This window comes from Garra rufa, chromosome 15 (genome assembly GCF_049309525.1).
Source record: "Garra rufa chromosome 15, GarRuf1.0, whole genome shotgun sequence".
Classification (NCBI taxonomy): domain Eukaryota; kingdom Metazoa; phylum Chordata; class Actinopteri; order Cypriniformes; family Cyprinidae; genus Garra; species Garra rufa.
The window spans coordinates 29,534,254-29,554,548 of record NC_133375.1 but is presented as its reverse complement, the minus strand read 5'-3'; the positions used below and the strand labels follow the sequence as shown (position 1 = coordinate 29,554,548).

The window sequence follows — 20,295 nt, the reverse complement described above, 5'->3', positions numbered from 1 at the left end:
TCTGAGCCATCTGCCTCATCTTCTGCAGGTTCGATATGCAGATTTCTGTTGCAAAAGAGGGACAGTCATCTAAACTCCAGCAAATGCATTTCATCTGCTATTCATGACTTGTTCTCAAAAGTCGCTCAAAGATTCTACTGTTGTTGTTTTTTTGGGTGGGGGTGGGGGGGCATATTTGTGTCTTCTGTTCTTCATGGTTGCTTAAAAAGCTGTTTTGGGGGTTAAAGGGTCTTAGCTAAAGCACTAACAGCAAAATGTTTTCACAAGCTGCCTCTTGTGGCAAGAATTGCATCCCAGATATGATATTGAGCAATTTTGAAAATCTGTAAAACAGATTTGTGTTGAAAATTCCTGTGGCTTCTGGCTATATTCTCTCTGCACCTCACATCAGCAGTATAGTTTACCTCTTGACTTTGTGGCATTCGAAGACGTCTTGTGAAACCGATTATCAGTGTCACATACAGGAATCGAGCCTAAAATAAGTTAAAAGTATATCATTTCTATTTGAGCTCACAGCAAAGTAGCACGCTAAGGGACGCAAGAACAGGAGGACGTAATTAAAAGAATGTTAGTTTTAGTGTGAAACAAACTATTCCAACGTCATTGACAAACCTCTCAATCCTCTCCAGATGAAGCAAGAAAGCCCTGGCTTTAGCTCAGCGAGCAGTGATGTTATACACAAACACAGTTTGACATTCCAACTGTGGGATTTCTAAGCCAAGAAAAAATGATCCAAGATTTAATAAACAACCATTATTGTTCTTTGAAAACTAGAATGGATGTGAAAAAGTGTGTTTCTTCTGTTTATAGAGCTGAGTGGATCCAGCATGTGCTTTACAGGACCTGCGTGTCTTGTGACCTTCCTCTCCATCGTTTCTTTTTCTCTTTCTCTCGTTTCTTCTCACCTCTCAACACTCCATTCTTTGTTTTCCTCACATTTTTTTGCTTTAAACCAATTACTTGTCACCTTTTTATTTTGTGTACATGGAATCAATATCTTAGCGAACCTCCTTTGTTTTTGGTTTGGCTTTATCCACATGTTTAGATGCTGGTTTTGATCATTGACTCCATTGGGTGTTGCATTATTAATATCATCATTGTGAGCAAATTAAATTTCTTAAATTGAGTTAGTAAAAACATGAAAGATGCGGTCACCCACACTGGACTCAAAAAGAGTGTCAGCTTTCCTTCTGGACATATTTTCAAACACTATGAATCATATTTATCTTTATTTTGATTACGTTTGCAAAACTCAGTTCAAGAGTTCACCTTGTTTAATGAAACTGAGTGTATCTCACTAACCAAGCAAACATGGTATATTGATTTGAGTTGAAAATATTGGCCAATTGAACGTTCGCAAACAGCTTGACTGACAGGTGATCTGACCAATCATAACGCCAAATCCGCCATTCTGTCCGACAAACAAATCAGACAGGACAGTAGATTAACTTTGGTTGACTTAAATTCATTCATGTTGATTTCGTGCTTTAAAGGGATAGTTCACCCAAAAATGAAAATTTGATGTTTATCTGCTTACCCCCCAGGGCATCCAAGATGTAGGTGACTTTGTTTCTTCAGTAGAACACAAACGAAGATTTTTAACTCAAACCGTTGCAGTCTGTCAGTCATATAATGGCAGTAAATGGGATCCACGGGTTTGAGAGTCAAAAAAACATACATAGACAAAACCAAATTGAACCTTGCGGCTTGTGACTCTTAACACATGTTAACACCACTCTAATGTCCAACTGTCTTGAGCGTGTTCACAACAGCCGGCGCGTGGCGAAGAGCAAGCAACCATAACTCAATCAGGCTCAAAAGTTGGGAGTCAGTAAAAAGTCAAACACTCCCGGATGAGTTCACGCAAGCAAATGTAATCTTTTAGTTTTTAATCGGTGACAACAATCAGGATAAGCACAAATAATTACCATTTTGAGTAGCCGTCATACCCACAATCTCTCTGTGTAAACAATGAGTGACGTATATGGCTACTATGCCAGATCGCAATGACGCATCATGCGCCGGCCAGTTGGACATTGTAAAAAAGGAGGTAAAAAATGATATAAATACTGTTCAGTTTCTTGGACAGACCGATTGTTTTGTGTGTTAAGTTCTCAATGTATCGTCACGAGCCGCAGGGTTTAATTGACTGCAGTTTCCTCTTTGTTTCGCGATGTATTTTTCACTGTGTGAGAGCATGAGAGAGCAGCATTGTTTGTCGGACATAGCAATGGTAACTAAGGAGGGTGGGTTTTTTGCGAAGGGTCAATTAGAATGGAGTGTTCCAGAAAGCAGTGCGATGGGTTTAAAAGATTGTTAATATACCTATTGTTTTTTCCACCTGTTTCCACCAGTGAATGGAGGATGTATCTCATTCTGTTCAGAGAAGGAGAACGCTTCTGAGCTGACAGGAGAAGAAGGCACCTTGCTGCGCTGTGGACAGAACCTGCCAGTTCAGCCTGGAGCCCAGTACCACCACAGCAGCCATTGTGAACAGCCCACACAGAACCTTCACCTGCAGGAAAGCCCCCACCGAAACACCAGGTGAGACTACCAGCACAACACTTGAACTGATAAACAAGAACAGGTGCTCCCTGAGAACTTACTTTTATGTCTGAAAACATAACTGAATGTGCAGAAGATTCTAAAGACATGGATTTCTACTTCAAATAAATGCTATTCTTTTGAACTTTCTATTCATCAAAGAATCCTGAAATATCATAGTTTCAGCATATTAAAATGATTTCTGTTGGATATTGTGATACAGAAGACTGTGATAATGGCTGCTGAAAATATAGCTTAGCCGTCATAGAAATTACATTTAAATTAAATAAAATGTTAAAATAGAAAATAGTAATTTTAAATAGTAATGGTATTTCAGAATATTATTGTTTTTACTGTTTTTAATTTTTGATCAAATAAATCAGGAGCGACTCATGAGCAAAAAAAAACCGTAGTACCATTATTGAGAAAAACAAACAAACAAACAAACAAACAAACAAACAAACAAACAAACAAACAAGTATTTTCTTTTTGTTCTCCAAGACGTCCAAGATTAGTAGTTCATGTGAGTGATAGTATGACAGAAAAGGACACCATTAAACACATTGTCCAAAATATGAAGTTGTATCCACCTTATTTTTCCCATAAAAGCGAGCATGGCCATTTGTAAATTTAATGTGTCTGTCTTCTGGTTTCATCCGTGACCAGCTATTTTTAGCTGTTAAAAACAACTCGTTTTGCTGCTTGACATTGCAAACTGGTGTGGCTCACCGTATAATTTTACCGCATTATCTTAATTATGAACAAAGTGGTTTGTAGTGCAAACAGTTTTGCCGTTTATTGCACTTTGTTATTCTTCACGTTATTTCCCTATGGCGGCTTATGTACCAGAAGTCTCACACATTACCAGAAAACACCTTACTTCCACATTTAAATATTAAGATGGACATTAGGATTTAATAAAGTGTATGTGATGCATTTAAGTTTGCAATTTATAGTCCTGCTAATTACATTTTAAATGTAAACACATATCTGCATCTTAATGTAGGTTGTTTTGTAAAGCCTAACGTAGTGCAGAACAAGTCAAACAAGTTAGTCAAACACTGCAGTACTGATGGCGCTTCTTGGCTGCGTTTGTTTTTTTAAACGGCTAGGAAAAGAGACTGTCGTCGGTTTCTGTTGGCTTCTGTTAAGCCGCAGTACAGTTGAAACCCATCGTTTCAGCAAGGGATGCAATCCAAAGTGCTTTCACTCAAACATGCCGTCCAACTCTCCCAATATTGTCGCTGAATGTCACTGCTTCAGCCAAACAGGAAGTGGCGAGCCTGAATGGAGCGACTCATGACAAACTTGAGGCTTCGGCTCAGCCAGTGCGCTAGCATTAGCGGTTTCCCGCACCAAGTGAAAAGGGGACTTAGACAAAATCTTTCATAGGCTGCTGGGACAGAGAGCCCTTCTCACATCATCCCAGAGCTTTGCGCACAAATCCATAATAAGCAAACTGACAGGAATTATTATGTGGAAGATCACAGCGACGCACTGGGAAATATGACCCACGTTCAAGAGGGGGGGCAAAGATTCCCACTATAATGGGGAGTATTGTAAACACAGAGCGTTTAGAGGCCCACCATTATACCACCAAAACCAGGTGACTTCGATTTAGCTCACATGTAGGCTTCAGTTAACTCCTATTGTGTCATCAAAGCCTGTCATAGGCCGAGTATGACAGCCTGCCGGTATTCATCTCTCTCTTTTCTTATTTTTAAATACCCATTCATAACTATAGTTCAGGCTAAATTTCCTGCATCATTTATTCATGGAATTGCTCAGGAGCATTTGTGGTGGATCTAACCGGTGTTTAAAGTACACCGCAGTGGAAACCCATCCAATGGCTGTTTCCTGAGAGAGAGGGGAACTTAAAAAGTCGCTTCTGATCAGCACAAACCAAACATTATAACCTAATAAGATTCCATAAGGGTTTGCAAAATGAATCTCCAATCGTGCAGCTTTCGGTCAAACAGTGTCAGCGTTAACAGAGATGTTTGAGAGTGCAGATTTGCCAGGACCAGAGCACAGAGCTTGTCTGTTCCTGTGGTGTCTGACAGTGCAGAGTTGGCAGCGCTTTGAGAAGCCCTGGCCTTTATCTTTCAACAGGCCGGGCTGCTAATAGCGTGCATATTCTTTCTGCCTAAACGCTCCTCATATTCCTCTGGGTGTGTTTCATTCTCCCGCAGGTCTGCTGGCTTTCAGACGGATCTCAGCTCGTCATCTCTGTCTGGTGGCGTCAATGGGTGTCATGCGTTGCCGGCGTACCCCATCAAACAGGAGGGCTACAAGCTGGGATCGGCCCTGGCCGACTTTTCCGGTGGGATGGGAGCAGGACGAAGGGAATTGGACCATCCGAGCAGTGTTGGTGGCGGCGGCGGCGAAGGTAACTTAGCAACCGTTCTGTCCTTGTCAGCAATGGCGGTGACTGTGTATCCATTTAATAATGAAGATGGCTCCTCCCCGCTGGCTTTGTCCCCGAACTCGCGTCACTCAGCAAGGCCGAATGCGAGCGGACTGAAGAGACGCTGCCTCTCGGTGGCCTCCCAGTCAGCTTCGGAGGGAATCGATATTGCCGCGAACATCTGCTCCTCCCAGATGTCCTGCGTTAACGGCCTGCGCACCAATTCGTCGTCGCCTACTGCCACCACATTCTCCCACAAGCCTCTCCCCACACCCAGCCCTCAGCTGCCGTCACCGTCCACCTCGTCCTGCCTCCTACCCCTGTCCTCTTCGTCCTCGACCTCCTCGGTGTCATCGGTGGAGCATTGCGAGGACGTAGCCTCCATGCAGCCGGGGCCCGGCGTGGGTAGCAGCGACGGGCTTGGACTTCTCATACAGCCCGGTGCTGTGCTGGACGGCTGTGCGGCGACTCTGAAACAGGAACCGGTGGATGAGTTCTCTCCAAGTGAGGAGGAGCTCTTTCAGCATCACTATCACCATCTGACGAGCCGCGGAAGCCACTGTGGTGGGCATTCCCACCATCACCACCACCACCAAACAGGCCCCCCACGGCCACCCATGCCCCCTCCCTATCACCTGCACCACTACATGGGCTCCGGCCCAGGAGCTTTACTGCATCTTCAGAGCCAGCAGCAGTCTCCACCCTCAGGCCTTCTGGCACAACCCAAACCCACAGGCCTGGGCGAACAGCAGGTGGGCGACAGGGAGGATGTATTTAGCGATAAGCAGGTATGCCGTTGGATTGACTGCAGCGCGGCGTATGAGCAGCAGGAGGAGCTGGTTAGGCATATCGAGAAGGTCCACATCGATCAGCGCAAGGGCGAGGACTTCACCTGCTTTTGGGCCGGATGCGTACGACGCTACAAACCCTTCAACGCCCGCTACAAGTTGCTCATCCACATGAGGGTTCACTCTGGAGAGAAACCTAACAAATGCATGGTGAGTGTCCACAGATTTTAGCTGGCTGTCAAAGGCGCAGCAGTTCCTCGTACTGAAATTCATAGAGGTGATTATAGCTGGCAGCTGAAATGGCCTTGAAAATGCATAAGCAGTATTTTGGGGTGAATTATTATTGTTGGAATCCTCACTGACTTAAATTTGAGTGGAAAGTTGGGGAAACCAAACGCCAGTATAATCAGTTTTAATTAAGCAGGTCAGCTTTAAAATCAATTTTAGGTATGTATTATCAACAGAGGACAAATAACTCTTTCGTTAAGCTTTATTAAACCAAATTTCTTTCTAAAAGGCCTGCAAACGTTTTTTACAGATCCATTACTTTTAGATTTTACGTCTGTCTTATTCAAGGAATGGATTTAGAAGTACTCTCCAAGCTTCATTTTTTCTAACAGGTTTCAAGAGACCACCTATGCCTATTTTCCTCAGCACTTTTTTTTTCACAACCATATCGCATGGCATGAGAAATTATGATTTCAACTGAAAGTGCAGCTAACTTTTCCACTGACGGGTTTGGGTATTTAATTGAACCTGTAGTCTAGCTATATAAATAGTGTTGTGGTGAAACCCAAGACATCCAGGTAAAACTCTCCGATTCCACAAGTCAACACACTAATCAATGTCAAAGTGCCTTTTCTAACATTCTCAGCTCAAGTGGAAAAATGGCTGAGGCCCCACCAATGCGTAAGTCCAAATACACAATTAGTCCACAATTTGTGTAGGGTGAAACTCTGTTTATTTTCTTAAGATCTCTTTCTCTCTCTCTCTCTCTCTGTCTTTCTGTCTTTTTCTTTTTAAAAAATCGAAATGATTGAGATCTAAAAAAAAAAAAACCTTACACATCTGTTTAACATAACCAAACAATGCGTGCACTTGATCCCTTTAAATAGGAGGTTTAAACGTTTAGTCGTCCCACAAGTATTAAGCGAATTGGCTCTTTATCCAAACTAAACACTTGGAAAAATGTAGTAGTCTGTACGAAAGGAGCCGCAGAGGAGATGACTAGCAAAATTCCCCTCTATTGCTCAATCGGAGAATGTTGGATTTCTTGTCAGATATATTCAATTTCATATACAAGATTCGGTCCAAAAATCCTTTTATTTTACAGATACTTTAACAGCTTGTTTTGAAGTCGGTCTGTTCCTCTAAATCCCGGGATACCTTTTTGTATCCAAATTATCTGTTTAGCCGTGTCACTAGAAGACAGCTGTACACTAGTATGTGAAGTATGTTACAAGAGTAGCATTTAGTAGTTCCGTTGAGGTTATTAATGACAAGTTTTGTTTATTCTTGAGAGGATGTTGGTTTACTCTGAGCTCACAGCAGCTGGACTGACAGATGTAATTAGATCATGTAAATTCCTACAAAACCGTGCAACTACATTTACAGCATTGCTGCGCACTCTGCGGCATAAACTTGGTAGTTCTTGAAATCTTTTTTGTGACTTGTTGCTCTTGTTGTTGTAAATATATGTGTTTCAGCATTATTGTTTTTTTGTAGCATAATCAAAAAGCTATAACAGTGCTATAGGGGATCTGTTCTTACTCTCAAAACTTTGCCCGGAGTATGTGGCAAGAGCCCTTGTGTCACAACCTGTCAGAACAAACAAACACTCATTTTTATTCATGGCGATGCTAAGCAGATGCTAAGATAGGAACAAACCCATGTATTGTTGTAAAATGGCTGGACATTGTCTTTGGATGTTGTGAGGGCCTCTCACTGAGTCAACCCTGTCCAAGTTCGCTCTCTGTTTTCAGGCAGCTCGGTGGCCTGGGCAATTAACAGAAAAGGTAAATTTAAGTCAAACATCAAAGCATTTAGTGGATCATTAAACAATTCCCAACTGGCATTATGTGTCCCCTAAGATAAAAATCTCAATTTTATTTTTGTTTTGTGTTTCAGAAATTGCGAAATTGCAACATAGGACTTTCAAATATTAATGAAATAAGAGGTGGTCTATGTTAACTGCATACATATCTGATTATAATTGAAGAACTTTTAGAATTATTAATAACACACAATTAATAAGGGGAACTGACTGTCTTCAGAAAAGTTTAGATGGTATTTTCTTTTTTTATCTAACCTCCTCCATATAATGCACATTAATGTAGTTATCTATAATCTAGTGTGTTTCAAAACAATGACAAAATTCCCATTTACAAGATATAAGCATTCAAAACTTACAGTCTCTAACTTCTGCCAATATGGCTGAATATTTTGATGACATAACCCTTCACTTCAGCTTCTCATCAAACTTTTTGTCCAATCAAATGTTCTCTAGAATCCGAAGCACCCCCTGCACTATAAATAGATGCTGAAGCTGCTCATATGTATGCAAGTATGTTCATAGAATTCGTATTTTCTGTATGATGAATGGCACTAAGTGCACTATATTATAGGCAGTAGCGAATGATTCAGACAGTGTAAATATGCTTACCATTAAGGCAAAAGAAGTCTGGTTTCACGCTGTCACATGAACCACCACAGCACGCACAGTCTGCTTTGGTCCAAAGACACGATAGCATGGAGCGGATCATATGCACGAATCAGCGCAGACCCAGCTGTGATATAAACAAAACACTATCGGCTATTTTAAAAAGGGGGCGGGACTGCTTGATAAGTCCCACCCTGTCTTCCAATTTCAGTTTAAATTACATCAAAACATCAGGGTTCCCATGTATCATAGATTTTCTGGAATATCATGGAATTTTAAAAGGTCTATTCCAGACATTGAAAGTCAGGGAATTTTATATTTATTTTGTCGAAGTCATGGAATATCAGGGATTTTTGTTTGTTGCTTTAATTTTTTTGTTTCTGTTTATCAAAATGTAGAGTGGGAACCCTGAAACATAATATAACGCTGCATGTTTCAAAGCACTTTAGTGGACCTTTAAAAGCACAGCATGCTTTGATTACAGCTGCAACCAAAGAAAACGCTGTATTGCTGTTGTTCCATAAGTGCCACCTGCTGTCAGAGAGTAAATTTGCGTTCTCATTCAGCATTCTGCTGTTTTTGTTTCGTGCAGATGTTTTATGTAGCTTAATTTCTCAAAGCTAAGGTCAGACCATTCTGTTTTTACTTCAAATTTTGAAATTGAAATTTACATCAAAAACTGGTCATTCTACATATAGCCTGTTTGTTTGGATTGTGATTCAAATGCAGCGGTTCAGTAACTGTTTAATGCATTCTAAATCATATAAAGCCACAGTCAGGAAAAAAACATTATAAACCTGAAACAACATGAATTCTAAAATCCTAAAAAACTATTTTTTGGTCAAACTGTCCAGCACTAATACTATTGCAATTATGCATGTATTCAGTACCTTGTAATCATCGGCGAAAAAATATTTAATTTATTCATTTGTTCAAAATATTATTCATATTTATTAAAACAGCATTTATTTATTTCACAAACTGGATGAGTGCACATACTTGACTAGCTGACCCTGCTCAGGTTCTGATCTGTTTTCATTTTTCCTCCGAATCGATGCCTTCCTGTGACCTCCGCAGGAAGCAGTTTTTTTCTGAAACATGTTGCATTTGTGGCCCTCGCGCAATATACAAAGACATTTTGGTATTCCAGCTATTTGTGCAGAGGAAACCGATGAGACGTTTTGATTTAGAAGCAAATGCTTTAGAAAACCCAGCTAATCCCTTTATTATCTTTCCAACTGCAGATTCCTCAGAGAGCGCACGAGGCACGATTCCCCTGCATCCAAACATAACACTCGCTCATTCCTCTCTCTCTCTTTCTCTTTCTCTTTCTCTCCCTTGCTTTGTCTTTTCTCCCAGCTGTGCTGCATTTCATTTGTATCATGCAGCGCCTTGGCAGGAAAAAGTCATTATCACAAACATAGGACGGGGTTCTGACTCTCTGCTTTGTCACCGTCCATACCTGGACGTGGTTTTATGCCCCGGCACGTAAAAACACAGCTACATCTGCAATCACTGAGCTCGGCAGACCTCTTAAAACCGCTTCGCAGAGTTTGAGAGGCTCTTTTCGGTTCACCCTGTCCAATTAAAAAGGGCCGCGGGCTGTTTTGTGGTTTTCGGACAGCAGAGGGAGAAGGCATCTAAAAGGAAACAACATAATCTCACTGCAATATCCTGTTGTGTTTCATGGCTAATTCAAGTGTTGTTTTAGTATATTGGTTTTTTGCCCTTCTCGTCTGCATTAATATTAAAAATTTATCCCGCGACTGCTGCCCCGACACTGTCCCAGGGCTCTTATACGTCAGTGCTGTACTGGACTCAACTCTGGATTTGTCTTTCAGATCACCTATCCCAGCAACTCATAAAATGCATGTAAATATTCATCAAATATCTTTTCATAATGCTTCTGTTACTTATCCTGTTGATCATGTTTGATGAGCAAATCCATGTTATAACGTTGGATGTTAACGATTGTTTCTTTATTGCATTTCCCCTGGAATGTATCGGTTTATTTCATTAATATCTTGGCTTTGGTTTAGCGTGCCTGCAGTCGTCTTGAGGCTTTCTTGCCATTTTCTGCAGTTTGTGCCTGCTGTGACAGGTTAAGAATATGGGCTGTGCTGTTCTGTATTTTAGTTGGTTAGTGTGTGTTTACTACTGTACTAAACGGTCACTGAGTTCTCATAGCCATAATAACACTCTGTATTAATTCCTCCGACCTTTTAGATTTTACTGCTTTGGCTTTTCCTGCGTCGTCTGTGCTGACATTCACTCAGACATATGTCTGATGCAAAAATGTCTTTTGTGTGTTTTGGAACCCGAACTGTATGTTCACTGACTTCTGTTTTGCATTATTTTGTCTTTTCAAGTAAAAAAGTTTAAAGTTTAAAATATTAATCAGGGGTTGGAAACCTTTTCAACATGTCATTCTATATTTTATAATTGTGACTGGACCACAAAACCAGTCTTAAGTAGCACAGGTATAGTTGTCAAAATTATAGATTTTTCTTTTATGCCAAAAATGATTACGATATCAAGTAAAGATCATGTTCTATAAAGATATTTTGTGAGTGTCCTACTGTAAATATATTAAAACCTAATTTTTGATTAGTAATATGCATGGTAAAGAACTTCATTTGGACAACTTTAAAGGCAATTTTCTCAATATTTAGATTTTTTGCACCCTCAGATATTCAAATAGTTGTATCTCGGTCAAATATTGGCCCTTTTCTAACAATTTATTCATCTTTCAGACAATGCAAATACTCTTATTTACCCTTATGACTGGTTTTGTGGTCCAGGGTCACAATTATTTAGAAATGTATTCATAAAAGAATTTGTAAGTATTTTTTAATCATTATTATTGCTCATTTGCCAAATATTACATCTTCAAAAGTGACCCCTTTTTTAACATTTCTCATTTGTGAAATATTCAGTTTACAAGATCACAAGGGCAGGGTGTGCAAGTTCACTTCAGTTTGAATATGTGACTTAATTTTTAATGAAGCAGTAAATGTTTCTGAGAAGCACACACCCGTTTGCTTGCATTTCTCATCTTTGTCGTCGTCACCATCACCACCAGACAGCTGGCCATTGAACATTTGGCCCACAAATGAATGTTTTTATTTTTAAATGACATGTTGTAATGTTAACGGATATTAGGATTTAACTTCCTAAACCACACCTTTCTTCTTACCTCATCAAAATTAAATGCGGAGCCACCCTTACGGCGCATTCGTTTCAAAGTTTGAACATACAGGCCTTTGCTTGAAGGAAAATTGGCTTAAACAACCTGCTGGAAAAAACATAGATCATGGAATTTCCTTTTTCCCCCCTTTGGTAGTGTGAAACCGGCAAACGTATATATAAAGATTTATTAGACCGATTTTTGGACAGGCATTCAGAATTCTCCAGCAGCAGCCAGGCCAGACTTTTGCCAAAATGGCGTGTTTTGTAGTAAATGGAGGCTTTTGTAAGCAATCGACACAGATGCTGGAGATGAAACGGCTTGCGCCATTAGCTAATTAAAACGCCCGGCCTGTGCATGAGCTGACTTTTTCCTCTGAATGCACCGGCGAAACCGGAGACGCCTGAGTTCTGCCCCAGCAAAGGCAGAAAGTGGCGTTGATACTAATGTGGATGTACTAGAATGAGCTGCTGACATTAGGGCCCTGTCTACTCAACTTAGCAGCTGCCAACTCTCTAAGCCCCATTATGCTAGCAGGTAGCGACAGTTACCTGCACTGAAGCTGCAGGACTCAAGGACTGTTTCCTATCTGTTTCCACTCCATTTGCCAAAGCTTTGCATTCTGGGTGAATTGCTTTTAAACAGTGGCTCGGGGAGATTGTTCTGTTCGGGATATTTAATGGGAAGGTGGAGTGAGTGATCATTGTGCATATGAGTTTTCAGAAACGTCATAAATCTCTCTCGAATCCAAGTTTCCAGATGGTACTGCCGAAGAATGCACACGGTCAGAATCGTTTTTACAATTACGGCTCATAATTTGCAACCTTCAACTCTCTAATGTTTCATCACATGAAAGTTACGGTTGAATTATATCTTTAATTTCAAGATCAACAAATCCGCCTCTTTTTTTTGCTCGCTGTCAGATCCAATCTGCGACTCGATTGTCCTCCCGTCATGCTAATAGCTAGGCAACGGAGACCATATGTGATACATATATTAGCATGATGAAACCGCTGGCATAAAATGTCTGAGATTTGTCAGGAGACTGATGTTTTGGCAATGGAATGAAAGGCCTGGGAATTGATGGATCGTGCTTGTTTTCCTTGTCAAATACGCCAGGCCAAGTTCTTGTCAAGCCGTAAAAGGTTTCCAGTCATTCTGTATAGTAATGCAATCCAGTCACTCCTCTTCTTCTCTCTATTCCTGTCTGACATTCTGCCACTTAAGCATTCTTAATAGCTACTTAACCCATAATCATTGTCAAATATCTAGTAGCTCTTTTTTTCCCTTTATTTTTATGGGATGCGTTCACCTCAGCCAATTCACCTGATGGCTGTAGGGCTTTACGTGCGCATAACCAGGTATCAAAGAATTATATATCCATAGCATGTTTTGTGCTAATTACATTTGTCTGGAATGCTATATTTTGAGTAAGTAATTTCCTCACATTTAATTATATACCTGAAATGTGAGACTGATGGCTACATTATTGTAGCATTGTGTCATATCTGTACCAAATCCAAGCGCTTAATCGGTTTAACCCTGCGAGTGGGGCGTATCGTCTGCTAATACACTGAGGGGACTAAATAAAGCTAATGGTCAAAATTTCCTCAGGCTTTTTGAGCAATAGATCCTGCTAGATGCAGTACTTGTATGTCTTTCTATGCAGGTTGAATGGGCCTAATTTAGTCCCATCATGCTAATGGAGAAAGAGGCTTGTCTTTCTTTAGTCATCTTATAATAGACTTTCCAGCTTATTAGTAAAAGTTAATTTGAAACAATCTCCATTAACTGAATATTTGCTCAAATATTGACTGAGAGAGTCTGAATTACTACTACATGAAAAGGTTGTGTTGACTGAACTTGAATTTATTATTAAATATTTTAGTGCACTTTCTTGGTTTATTATTGCGCAATGTTGTGGAAATCAGTGTTGTTTTCGTCAACGATGACGATGATGAAATCATTTCGTTGACGCCACTTTTTTTCATGACGATAACGAGACGATGACGAGATAAAAATGGCTCGTTGATGACTAAAACATGACGAGACGTGTGTGAGTTTTCGTTGACGAGACGAGAACAGACGAAAATGTTAGTGGGTGGTCCGTCAGGCATTTAAAATGCATGACATTTCTGCTTATTGTGCATGCCAATTAAAACCGAAAAATATCTGCCGCTATAGCAAGCCGTTTTAGCATTAAATACTCTTTGCCATACTACTATGACAAGCCGTTTTAGCATTCCATCCTTGTTTGTCTTTTATGTTTTAAAACATTCCTTCATTATTGTAATTATTGGTAAAAATAGTCGATCCGGAAGCTCACATTGTGTTGAACTATAGATCTGCTATTTTCAGAACTTATAAGTGACACTACCCAACAGCAAAATACTTACTGACCTACATTAATTTCTTAAAAGACTACTTTTTCCCCTTTTTTGACTAAAACTAGACTAAAACCTTTTTGACTTTTCATCGACTAAAACTAGACTAAAACCTTCTTGACTTTTCGTCGACTAAAATTGGACTAAAACTATCACATATAGAAGTGACTAAAATTTGACTAAAACTAATAACCATTTTAGTCCAAAAGACTAAGACTAAATCTAAGATGGTTGTCAAAAACAACACTGGTGGAAATCCTCACGTTTTTTGTTTTTTTTTTTATTACTATTGTCTTATTTTCCAATATCATACTATTAATTTATATTAGTGCCATATTGCTTTTATTATTCGGTTTCACTATTTTTATTATTCCCATATAACCTCTGTCTGTATTTTCTGTAATTGTTTATTAGCATTGCAGCACAAACGTGTGGAAAATCACTTGGTTCAACATGATCCAGCCAGGTGACATTAAAAAATCTGGTGGAGAGCGTGCCAAGAAAATGTTGAGCTGTTGTAAAGTGAAGTGTTGCTAGTTAAATACAGATATTTGGCATTCAGTAGCATTGTTATAGCTTATTTTATCTTTTAAAGAGCTGCTAGCCATATTTCTTTTGCTCCTTGGTCACTTTTTTTTTTTGAAAATTGAGTCATGGGTTCACATGACAGCATTTGTGGAATAATAATTTTTGTAACAAGAAATAATAATGACAATGTATCACAAATTTTCTAACAAATTTTAAACTAATCCTAAAGTAATTTCTGTGTTAATCAACATTAAGTCCCAAGTGCTGCCAATTAAGCTTATGGGCCTTTCTATAACTTATATGGACCATTCTACAGAACTGGTTCAAAGACTGAGTTGGAAACATCTTGAAAAAATTTTGGGTTTTATTTCACAAATTTTGTATGTATGCAAATTGTATAATATCCAAGGTATACTTTTCTAGTAATTGTGCAGTTAATTCTCATATTGTATTTTCAGGAAGTTTTGGAATATTTGCCCTCTCCCAAAATTTGTAATAATAGTAATAATAATTTAATTAGAAGGGTTTTATTGACCTATTAAGATTTTGCTTACATCTTCCTTGTAAATAAATATTTATTTTTATTTTATTAAAAAGCTTTCAGAGGTAAATCAGTAATAATTACAACTTTAACAATATTTCAAGTGTCATTTATGAGATTTGTTGTATTTTGAATCCAATTTTTATTTGTAAAAGGTAAAAATGTTCTGATTCAAATTTATGGATTTATTAGTTTATATATTAAACCAAACACTATAAAAACATCTTGGTTGATAATTCAGTTTACTTTATTTTTGACAAAACATTCCATGCTTCGGTAGTGACTGCACATTTTTGGTAATGACAGTAATGTTTTGGTAGTGACTACATCACATTACAGAATTTTAATACTAAAGCACTATTAAAACATACTAAAAATGTGCATAACTACTGAATTTTTTTTCCCAAATAAAGGATTATGTGTTCCCTTTTGTTACAACTGAAACAGTAATGACATGTTTTGGTTGTGACTGTTTCGATATTGACAATTTTAGATACTTTTGAACCTAGCTCAAAGATTCTAATCAGCACATGGTTAGCTATAGCACAGTGGTACACATATAAAAACTAAATATTATGGAATAACTCCCAAAATAGTCTTTTATTTAAGTGCTTAATTGCAGAAAAAAGGTGTTCGGTAGTGCCGTTTTTTAAAGTTACACACAGATATTCAGACTTGAAAACAATTCACCTCAAAATGATTGGACCTATCTAGTCAAACCTTGTAGTTATGAGAGAGAGTGATACATAATTATTTATAATTATACATAAATTTGCGGGTGTAGTTAAAATCAGTCTCAGCTAATGGACTAAAACATACACTGTTTCGGTAGTGACATGAAAAATGCAGGACACATTTTTTTTTTACATACAGTTTCATGATTTACAAAGAAAATGTAAAATAAATATTTTTTCGAACTTCACTTAAAAAAATTTAGGCGTTAGGGTACGGGACAGCTACCTCCCAATTGAAAGTACCAAATAAATGATCATTTTATATATGTTAAGCTTACTGAAATTTTAAATATAATTGTGGGTTTCAAAAGATAATTTTGAAGAATCTAAGAATAATCTTAGTAAGCATGTTAGATTTGAATCCTTTTTACTTTTTTTCAAATGTGTTTGCACCAGTTCTGTAGAATTGCCCATATACAATCCAGAAAATCCCTTTAAATAAAAAATGACATTTGTCTCTTAACATTTTAGTTGCAGGTATGGTAATAAATATGTTTTATTAATTTTTAATGAATTTTAAGTGCTAACAGTGTTTCTATAGTGCTTTTATTTCACTAGTTACACATTAGAAATGTGGTCATAAATTTGTATAACGGTGATTTAATGTCTCAGTGTGGGCCCTTTATGGCCTAAATGTACACAGGGCCAGTCATAAATGTGTTTAATTTAGAGTATCTTCCTCATTGTCACTACAGAGAGCATGTTGACACATAGCTTATGCCAAGTGCCATCTGCCAAACACTCCTTAGAATAAATAACAGTAGTCAAGGCGCTATTTACATCGCACCCAGCCTTTCCGCAAACATTCGCCATAAACCCCAGCATGTAAACAGAGCACGGACAGTTTCGAGTTAAGACTGAATATCCCAGTGTTCTCAGAAAGGGTTTGTTGAGGTACAGATGCGCCATGGGACTTCGCAGCACAGAGAGCCAGGTTAGGATCCCAAGTATCTCTCAAAACCAAACCAACCCAGTTAATAAACAGCCACATAACTGGAGACTTCATGGTGCCCCACTAGCCTGAAACCACGTCCCATCTGTGGTCTGAATAGAGCCCAAAACTAAGTGTGGGCGGCTTGTGACAGCTTCTCTCTTACAGACTTATGGGCTGTGACAGCGTTCTGTCTCATTTGTCATCTGCTGTCACTCGGATGGATGTAACCGGAGCAACATCTTCACCAAAAGCCTTTTCTCGTAAAGTCTTCACCACAGCAACGGTTATGGGTGTGGATTTGGATTTGGGGGTGCAGTATGAATGTGGTGTGCTGTTTCGGTTCCACATTTCAAGCGGGGTGTTATATAGAGATCTGGCAGGACGTGGTGCGCTTTACTGCTGACTCACAGCTGGATTCAACAGGCCAATTAGAGCTTTCCCCATGAAACGATTCATTCTCCGCCAGAAGAGCTGTCCACGCTCAAAAAGCACTTGTCTGTTTATATTGTAAAGTCCCTAGATTTATTTCAACTTTTGGTATGGGGGTACGGCTCAGAAACAGCCAGCACCATGAGTACACCGTGAATGACAATTTCTACCAATAATAATAACAGTAACCTTTTAAACTTTTTACTTCCTAATGTGCCCTGAATCCAAATGGCATGTACTATAGAACCCCTATAGGGAATAAATACGAAATGGGAGGAAAAAATACATTTCATTGCTTTTTCTTGCAATTATCCACCTTTTTCTTCTCTGTGAGAGTGGGCCCGGCCATTTGTATATTTTATGGGTCTGGCTTTCCATGTCCAGCTTGATTTGCTGCTTGATATTGCAAATTGGTGTGTCTTACCATATTAATTTTATGTATTATCTTAATTATGAGGACACTGGTTTGTAGTGCAAACAGTTTTACTGTTTACTGCACGTTGTTTTTCTTCTTGTGTAATCAATCGGCCGTATTGGTGGCACTGAACGTATACAATGTCACTGAACCGAACGAAACTTGCATATTTTGCTGATTATTGCTGCTGAAAATGGTCAATTATTGTCATGTTTTGGGCTGTATTAATCGTCCGACCGGGAAAAACATTCAAAGTACTATAGACTGCCAAGTTATAACAAATCAAGAAGAAGAGTGCAAAAAACTGTCTGAGGAACAAAAGGCGTTTGTGGTTGTCCAAACTGAACCAAGATTTCCAGGGCAAGAATCTTAACAACATTCGTGTTTGTTCTTATCATTTCCGGTCAGGTAGGTGAAATATTAGGCTAATATCTTAATTAATACTGCTCGTATGTATATTTACCACCTATTAACTTAAAGGAACCGTATGTAGGATTGTGGCCAAAACTGGTACTGCAATCACTTTCAAAATACTGTAGAACGATGTATCCCCTCCCGCTCCCCCCTGACTCGAGGTTGCCAGCTAAGCTGCAGGAGTAGGCTGCTAGGAGCTTCCAACGGCAAGTGGAAGTGAGTCCTACACAGTAATTTGTTTTTCTTCTGTTAATCATGCTTATGCTTCACGAGAGATGTTTTGCGAAGTAATTAAGTTATGTATCGCAGAAATTTACAGATGGCGATTAGCCAAATATTTCGTAAAGATGTAGGCTACTGTAATACCACATTTCAGTCGGAACATAGGTTGTTTTCATACCCTGCTAGTGGTGCGATATAAAGCTTTTTATGAACGCATTTAGCACGGCCGACCGCGGGAAATCCACTGTGTACGGAAGCAAAGTTAGCCAAACATAGATGAATCTTACCTGTCCAGGGGGGTGTTCCATAAAACAAGTTTACCAAATAAGTCAGGCTTATTTCAGTTAGTCTGACTTATTTTGAGCCAAATCAAGTGACAATAAGTCAGACTAACTGAAATAAGCCTGACTTATTTGGTAAACTACCAGGAGAAAACTACCAACGATGGCGTCTGTCTTCAAATTCTTCTCCGTTTTCAGCCGTCTCCGTCTTTCAAAGGCATCTCCTATACAAATCCTTGTTTTATTTCGGACTTTTTCACGACGTATTTCGGATTCATAATGAGGTCTTTTACGTTTCGTAACGTTATACATGTTTTATCCGACACGCTCGTATAGCCGCAGCTGTAACAGAGCTGGCAACCCGGATCAAGAAACTCTACTGATTTCGTGATTGGTAGATAGCTGGAGGGTGGAGCCTCAGACCAAAACACAAAATGACAACAATAACATCAGTTGTGGGCTGCAACTCTCACTTTTAAATGACAATATCCTGGCCGCACCACTGTTGTCAGTGATATAAATATTTGAAATGAACATGATTTCTTAATGTCTAGTGACATTTCAGGGCCATTTTATGATTAACTGACATAAATTTCTTACATACAGTTCCTTTAAAAGTTTGTTAAAATATTGCATCCTTTCCTGCTTACTAAGTCATTCTCTATATGATTTAGCAGCTTCCACAGGTTTTAATCCATGCTGTTATATACATCCGAGTATCTCCAATATGGCCACGTATCCGGGTAACTGACCAAACCGTGACGTGCAAACCCTCTATTCAGGCACATTGTGTAAAATTGTGAGGTATAAGTTGCAACTGCACAATAAAAAGAAAATCACTTTTTGAGATAATGTCAATTTACACTACCAGTCAAAAGTTTTTGAACAGTTAGTTTTTAAAGAAGTCTCTTCTGCTCACCAAACCTGCATTTATTAGAAAGCAAAAGCCATATTATTGTGAAATATTTTTACTATTTATAATAACTGCTTTCTATTTGAATATATTTTAAAATGTAATTTATTCCTGTGATCAAAGCTAAATTTTCAGCATCATTACTCCAGTTTTCAGTGACACATGATCCTTCTAAATTCATTCTAACATGCTGATTTGCTGTTTAAGAAACATTTTTATTATTACTGGTATTATTATCAATATTTAAAACAGTTGAGTACATTTTTGAAGATTTTTTGATGAATAGAAAGATCCAAAGATCTTTTTTATCTGAAATAAAAAGCTTTTGTAACATTACCATTCAAAAGCTTGGAGTCAGTATAATTTTTTTATTTAACAAGGATGCTTTAAATTGATCAAAAGTGATGACAAAAACATAATGTTATAATGTTATAAAAGATGTTTATTTCAGATAAATGCTGTTCTCCTGAATCAAAGAACCTGAAAAAATTCTAATTATCTGTTTTCAACATAATGATGATAATAATAATAAATGTTTTTTGAGCAGCAAATCAGAATATTAGAATGGTTTCTGAAAGATCATGTGACTGGAGTAATGATGCCAGAAATTCAGATTTGAAATCACAGGAATATGTTACATTTTAAAACATATTCAAATAGAAAGCAGTTATTTTAAATAGTAAAAATAATTCAAAATTGTACTGTTTTTGCTGTACTTTGGATCAAATAAAAGCAGAGACTTCTGCTGAAAAAAACATTCTTTAAAAAAATCCTACTGTTCAAAAACAGTTGAGAAAAACAAAGTTTCAATAGTAAAGTCACAGTTAACTTTTTATTTAATTTACTCTGAGATGGAAATAGGCTTTACATTTCACATCTACACTACTGTTAAAAAAAATTGGGGTCCGAATTGTT

The 20,295-nt window shown here is 38.4% G+C and overlaps 1 protein-coding gene across 1 annotated transcript in view; it reads left to right on the top strand.

Annotated features, from left to right (window-relative positions):
• The first annotated feature begins 2,230 nt into the window (after window positions 1-2,230).
• The window catches only part of LOC141287714 (zinc finger protein GLIS1-like), a 67,590-nt gene continuing 49,525 nt past the window's right edge, over window positions 2,231-20,295 (top strand). Inside the window, exons 1-3 of the mRNA XM_073819851.1 lie at window positions 2,231-2,246; window positions 2,355-2,544; window positions 4,737-5,949. Of these exons, the coding sequence (XP_073675952.1) occupies window positions 2,231-2,246; window positions 2,355-2,544; window positions 4,737-5,949 (1,419 nt within the window). The remainder of the gene's footprint in view (window positions 2,247-2,354; window positions 2,545-4,736; window positions 5,950-20,295) is intronic.